Source organism: Macrobrachium rosenbergii, chromosome 34, assembly GCF_040412425.1.
Source record: "Macrobrachium rosenbergii isolate ZJJX-2024 chromosome 34, ASM4041242v1, whole genome shotgun sequence".
Classification (NCBI taxonomy): domain Eukaryota; kingdom Metazoa; phylum Arthropoda; class Malacostraca; order Decapoda; family Palaemonidae; genus Macrobrachium; species Macrobrachium rosenbergii.
The window spans coordinates 8,077,472-8,083,903 of record NC_089774.1 but is presented as its reverse complement, the minus strand read 5'-3'; the positions used below and the strand labels follow the sequence as shown (position 1 = coordinate 8,083,903).

General features: G+C 36.6%; 1 protein-coding gene across 1 annotated transcript; it reads left to right on the top strand.

Moving 5' to 3' along the window:
• Positions 1-214: 214 nt before the first annotated feature.
• LOC136856022 (glutamate receptor ionotropic, delta-2-like) lies at positions 215-6,010 on the top strand. Its single transcript, XM_067133575.1, has 7 exons — positions 215-218; positions 1,514-1,996; positions 2,616-2,745; positions 3,931-4,109; positions 4,430-4,440; positions 4,710-4,897; positions 5,596-6,010. The coding sequence occupies exons 1-7, from the start codon at positions 215-217 to the stop codon at positions 6,008-6,010; spliced, it is 1,410 nt and encodes a 469-aa protein (XP_066989676.1).
• The last annotated feature ends 422 nt before the right edge of the window (positions 6,011-6,432 follow it).

The window sequence follows — 6,432 nt, the reverse complement described above, 5'->3', positions numbered from 1 at the left end:
AAGCATTACCCTCGTCCTAGAAAACGAAACGCCACTGGATTCACTCCAGCCGGATGATTTGGTAGAGGCCACAAGCGAACCCTTCCTCATTCTGCGCCTCCTCAGGAGAGGCCGAGGACAGTGTCGCTGAATAATACTGTTACTGTATCCCTACAGAGTATTATACAGAATATTACCCTCTGACACCTAGTAAGTATTCCTATGCATATAGACTATGTGTATGAATTTATCAAGGCTACATATCAATTAGGAATTAGTTTGCCATTCATGGGGGTATTTTATCCAAAACATGGGTTCCCAAACCCCCACTAGGCAACCCTCTGCCTTAAAATATAGTAAATTTACATCCCAAATCCCTGACGTTTTCGGAGACAGCAATCTGTAATTTTTACAGATCACTATTACTAAGTATTTAAAAACACACTAACAAATATTTCACAAAAACAAAAAATACTTAGAAAAAATATAAACATTTTTGTCATGCTTCCAGACGCCTATAAGAAAATAAAACAAAAATATGAAGCATTCAGTCACACTAAAGATTTCCGAGTACATTTTCAAAAATTTTTACACTCTCCTATCTTACAAATTACCCAAAAACGTAAATTAGTGACATTTTTCGTCATTTTCTGAAACATGCATTGTCCCTTTTCCGGAACGTACATAACCAAAGTTGCAAGCTGCCAAGACTGAGGTTCAAAAATATTGCTGATAATTAAGTAAAAATATATTACCTTGTTCTTGCAAATATGATCCCAAAATACTATTTCTTGATAAATCTCTGGAAACTGGACATTTTCCAGCATACTAAAGCTAACTAGTATTGTCAGACATTTTATCAAATAAAATAGGAAATTCTTGCAAGGATACTAAAACTCACGGGTCTTTCCAAGCTTGTAGTAAAAATAAAATTAACGAATTTTCCAGTTCCAGGTTTAACAATAAAATAATCCAGGTATTTTTTTTAAATTTATAACAAATTTTTTCTGCGCGTACCTAGTCAATTTCATATTCCCTGGAAACAAAGGTAAATATAAAAAAAAGTTATATTATTTCCAGGTATCATTGAGAAAAAAAGAAAAATTCCATCACGTTCCAAGTCAAAATGTTTGTAGACTTTTCCTAGAAAATATCAAATTTACTGGAATTGTAATGAACTAATTCCAGACTTTTTTTCAGTCCGTTTAATTCAAATTTTCACACCTGTTCTGTTAAAAAATGAAATATTTTGTAGAATTTATGTTACAAACTCTGTATTTCGAAATATCTTTGTGAAAAGGGAAATTTTCAAGCCAGTTCTAAGTCATATAATTTGTAGGCATTCTCCTGGAAAACAAGGCAGTCTTCCAGACCGATTTTTCCAGACCGTTAAAAACCAAATCCACATTTCCAGGCATCTTCATCTCCGTCATGAAAATTTTTCCAAACCAGTTTTAAGTCAAACACTTGCAGGTATTCTCCTGGAAAACAAGACGGTCTTCCAGACCGTCACTAACCAAATCCACATTTCCAGGCATCCTCGTCATCGTCATGGAAACCAACAACCCATTCTGGTGGCCTTTGACCTTCCCTCCTGACCATTGGCACATGAAGGCGCTAATCCTCATCGTAGCTTCACATATGTGCTCTCCCACCCAGTATTTCCAGACGCCCCTGCTAAGACGCCCCTCCTCCCTGGCAGTTCTTTGCCCTCACTTTACCCACAGGCCTCTGGAGACGGTGCCCTACAAAGTGTGGACTCTGAAGCCCTACGCCAAGGAGGAGAAACTGGTCCACCTCGGAATGTGGAGCCAGGAATCGTTCAGGACGTGGGAGGACCTCTTCATTGACAGATTTCGGGACATGACGATGTATAATATGTCCATCTTGGTCCAGACGTCAGATTTCCCTTTGATTTACATTCTCCAGGGGACGAATGTGCTGAGGGGCCTCAACATCGTCATAATGGAGGAACTACAAAGGTGGCTCCATTTCGATTTGAGCTATAAGAGCAGAGGTAGGATTTTGCATTTTATTCTATTTTTTTTTCTAGGCCTCAATCAGAAATGAGTGTATGTATTTTGACTCAATAGATTCCTTTCAGTACTTTCTCCATTTTCATTTTCATTTCAGAGCCAGAATTAACATGCCAAATATATACTTTTTCATATTTTCTTCTGATGTCAGAAATGCAAAAAACCATTTGCACTGAAAGTGTATAAGACCTCCACATTATTTCCTTAATTTTTATTAATCTTAATTTCCATATTTAAAAGGTTTTTCTTTAAATATCGTAAACAAAATTAAAATGGAAAGGGTTTGCGAATTCTTTTGAAGTAAATTTTGACTTTTAGAAACAAAATAGACAGGAGTTTGCATATGAAAACATAAGCTCATAGATATCTTTTATAACTATAGTTTTTATTACGAAGGCACTAGCCTCTTCAATTCAAAATCAAACTCAAAAGGAAACTCAAGTTACTTACACTTTATTTCTGGAAGCTTTCCTTTAGATACACACCCCACGAAAGCTCCAAATTCAAATTGAGGCTGAGAGCTTCCACGCTCCATAGAAAGTTACACAAGAAACACAAAATAATTCCCGCTTTATCACGGTCCTTCGTCTCTTCTCCCAGCTCTGCTTCCCTTCACGGAAAATTTCGAGTCGGTCCAACGAGGCAATACCGATGTCTTCATCAACTACGGAACGATAACTCCGGAACGGAACGACTTATTCGACATAACTGTTCCTTTTTTAAGGGAGGGGTAAGTGTCATTTTTCCCTGAGTTTCTTATTCGTGAGGTTTGTAGAGTGTTTTTATGGAGTTTAGATCGAATAAATGCTTGAATATTTTATATATCATATCCTTTTCACTTTGTGAAAAGTGTATTGATGTTCATACAGTTATTATTATTATTATTATTATTATTATTATTATTATTATTATTATTATTATTATTATTATTATTATTGCGCTGTAAATTGATTTAGACGTTATTCATTTATTATTATTATTATTATTATTATTATTATTATTATTATTATTATTATTATTATTATGTGCTTTTGTCCTAATTGGTTTTATACATCTGCAGAATTTAGTATACAAGAATACTGTGAAGAAGAAAATTCATTATTATTATTATTATTATTATTATTATTATTATTATTATTATTATTATTATTATTATTATTATTATTATTAACAGTAGCCTTACAGACTGACTTCAGTAACTCTTTGGAACGGATTTTAGTTACTGGTATAATGATTCAGAATTGTGATAAATCTTAGCAAACATTGTATTTCTTTATTAAGTGACCTGTAATGGATAGATCCTTAAGTGGCTAAATTGTTGCTAAAACTAAATTTCACAATGAACGAACAAGAATCTACAGCATTTTATATTCGTGGCTAAAGACACTAAAGATATGTACAATTATTTTTTGACCTTACAGTTTGATGTAGATATTGTTTTAAAAAATTTGTATAATGGTGCAAATAGTTGCTATTTATGAAAGCGTTTACATAAGTTTTTCCAGTGTTTCAAAATAATTTTGTACTTGTATAAAACGTTTGAAAGTACTAAACTAAGGAAAACATCCTTTACTTTCGCCTCTACAAAGCTGTTAGTCAAATTCAGTTCCTTTTTCATAATCTCTGTTGACTTTGCATATGATACACAACGTCAACCCTTCCATTTTCCTCTTTGACAAATTAGGCACACAGCTCTTTCTTTTAAATATATAATTTCATACTCTTCTTCCCGTCCCTTCTACAAGTGTGCTGCACAACTCCAGTCTCAGTTTTTCCTTCAGCAAATCAGAGACAAAAGTGTCTTACAGTTGCTTTCCACTTGCAGGTCTGGGTATAGTTTCAAACTAGTTCTCCCAATTCACCTACAGGTTCGTAACACTCCCCCAACTTCATTTCTTTTTTTCTCCTTCTGCAGGTGGGGTATCATGCTGAGCTTCCACCCCACTGCCCAAATGGCAAAATGTCCTCTACCCTTTCTCTTGGTGGGTGTGGGGAGCCGTTATAGGGTCAATGTGTTCTGTTACTCTCACCTACCATGCTCTGAATTACAAGAGACAGCATTCAATCGTCACCAATGGTATTACGGTCATGCAGGTACGTTCACTAATTTGGTAGATAATACTGTATTTTGAATTTTACAGGCCAGTGAATACTTTTGTGTACTGTAGTGCAATAGAAATTAAAGGCTATGCTTAGTGAATGTAGTTTTTTAAAGTTACATCAGGTTTAATCATATTTTTTTACACTCTGGTAGGTCCTGTAAACTAATCTGTTATTCAGGACTGATAGTTTTATTACCTTAATCTTCCCTGCTGTTTGTTGTCTACATTCCTCCATTTGGAAACTAGTACATTTTACTCCTGTGTTGCTAAAATAGTTTTTGATTGCAGTTCTTTAGTCTGAAATTGCCACAGGTACCCACGGGGTATGCTAAAGAACCCCACAGTAAACAATGCTAAATTGCTACATTTCATTCCAGCAAGAAACAGTTGCTCCAGTATTTTCACCTCTAGATAAATTACCTCAGGGCCTACTGCCAATACAATGAGCAACATTCCCACCTTAAATTTCCTTCTCAGCCTCTTCTTTGACATGTATTGCAGCATTCCAGAACAAGCAAATTTCATTCAGACTTGAAAACTGCCCAAAACCTTTCCCAATCATTCAATAATCAAGCTCTTTTACACAACGCAGAGTCTGCTTTCGAGACCTTTGGACCACGTGCCCAAAAGATGGCGTCTCCGCATTTTCCTCGTGGTCTGGTGGCTCGTTGCGTGGTGGCTGAACCTGTCCTATACGTGTAACCTGATAGCCGTCTTGACTGTTCCTGTATTGCCCAGGAAGCTTCAAACTTCAGAGGAGCTCATTACCAGCGATTATCTGTAAGACGATTATACCCTTTAACTGAACTATAAATAAATAACTCAAATAACATCATGTCAAAGATGTTTCCATGTTGATAATATAAGTTACATAAGTAGGGAAATCAATACATTTATAGATCATATTGAGTTACTCAGTTCTTTTCATAAAGGAAAACTATTGTTAAACCAGTGAACAATTTTGAATTTCTGCATCTTCTGTAATTAAGATACTTTTATTTAATTCCATAATTAATATTAATGAAGTGTGATTTCTTGACAGCTCAACTAAAGCCCCTTAGAATTAATGGTTATATGTCCTCCAGACATTAGCTAAAATATTTTTGTTCATTGTATTAAAGTTGGTGGGCCTCCTTACATTTTACAGGATTGCAGTTTTGCAAAATAATATACATAAGAGTATTAATATACATAAGAGTATTTTCATTTTATCGCAAAGGAGTAAAACAAAGCTCCTCACAAATTTTATATATAGTATTATGATATGGATGTAATCTACTTAATCTGGTAAAGCAAGATGGGGATATTCATTTCATACTGCTGCAGGTCTTTACACTATCTAAAAAAATTCCATTCCAATAAGCTAAAGTCAAATTCTTCTCCTATGTATGGGACTAGGGGCCTATGTGCCATGACGAAGAATATCTGAACAGTATCAGATAACTCTAAGATACTTTACTCCACAAATTCACCTGCAGCCTGTGTATGGTGGACTACGGCGAGTTTCTGGACGAAGCCCTGGCTGCCTCCACCGACCCAGTGTTCGAAGCCCTCTACCGCAAGCTGGACATGGTCCCATCCTCCGACGGTATGGCATACAATGGAGAGGAGCAGTGCGTCGACAGGGTCGTGGCTGGGACCCACGCCCACACAGAGACCTACTCCTACATCGTGATCCTCTACAACATGCTCGGGCATGGCTCCAAAGTCTACCCCTTCAAGGAGCAGCTCTACCCGGCATACCTGGGCTTCTTCGTCAGGAAGCACGCGCCCTGGAAGTACAAGTTTGACCAGGGAATGGAGCAGATGCTCGCTGCTGGCTTGGTGGAAAAGTGGTACAAGGATTCCATGGCAGACTTCGAGGGGTACATGGAAAAGGTATCAGCGTGTTGACGGAGGTCACTTTGTTCATTGCCATACTTCAGCTTTTTATGTTATTGTTAATTTGCCTTCTCCCTGGGTGACCCCCTTCTAGTAGTTAGCTTCTAGGGTGTGTCCACTCCTTTTTTGTTTATATGTTAGCATTTATAGAATATAAACGACAAAAGATTTTTGGATGACTATGGTAACCATGTGGATTGGTCACTGCTGAGTGTCACCACCAGAAGTATGCTTTACAATGAAGTATGCTCTTTTTATTTGATGCATGTCAAAGAGTGAAGCCTAGCCCATAAAAAGATAGAACCTTCTTTGAAAGAAGAAGGGCTATTACTGTGTACATCGTAAGGATGTTATTGGAAAGGTCTCTTGTATGGTACTGAAATTTTAGATAAATATCACTGCTAAAGGAAACGATATCTGGTGTTGGCAGACAG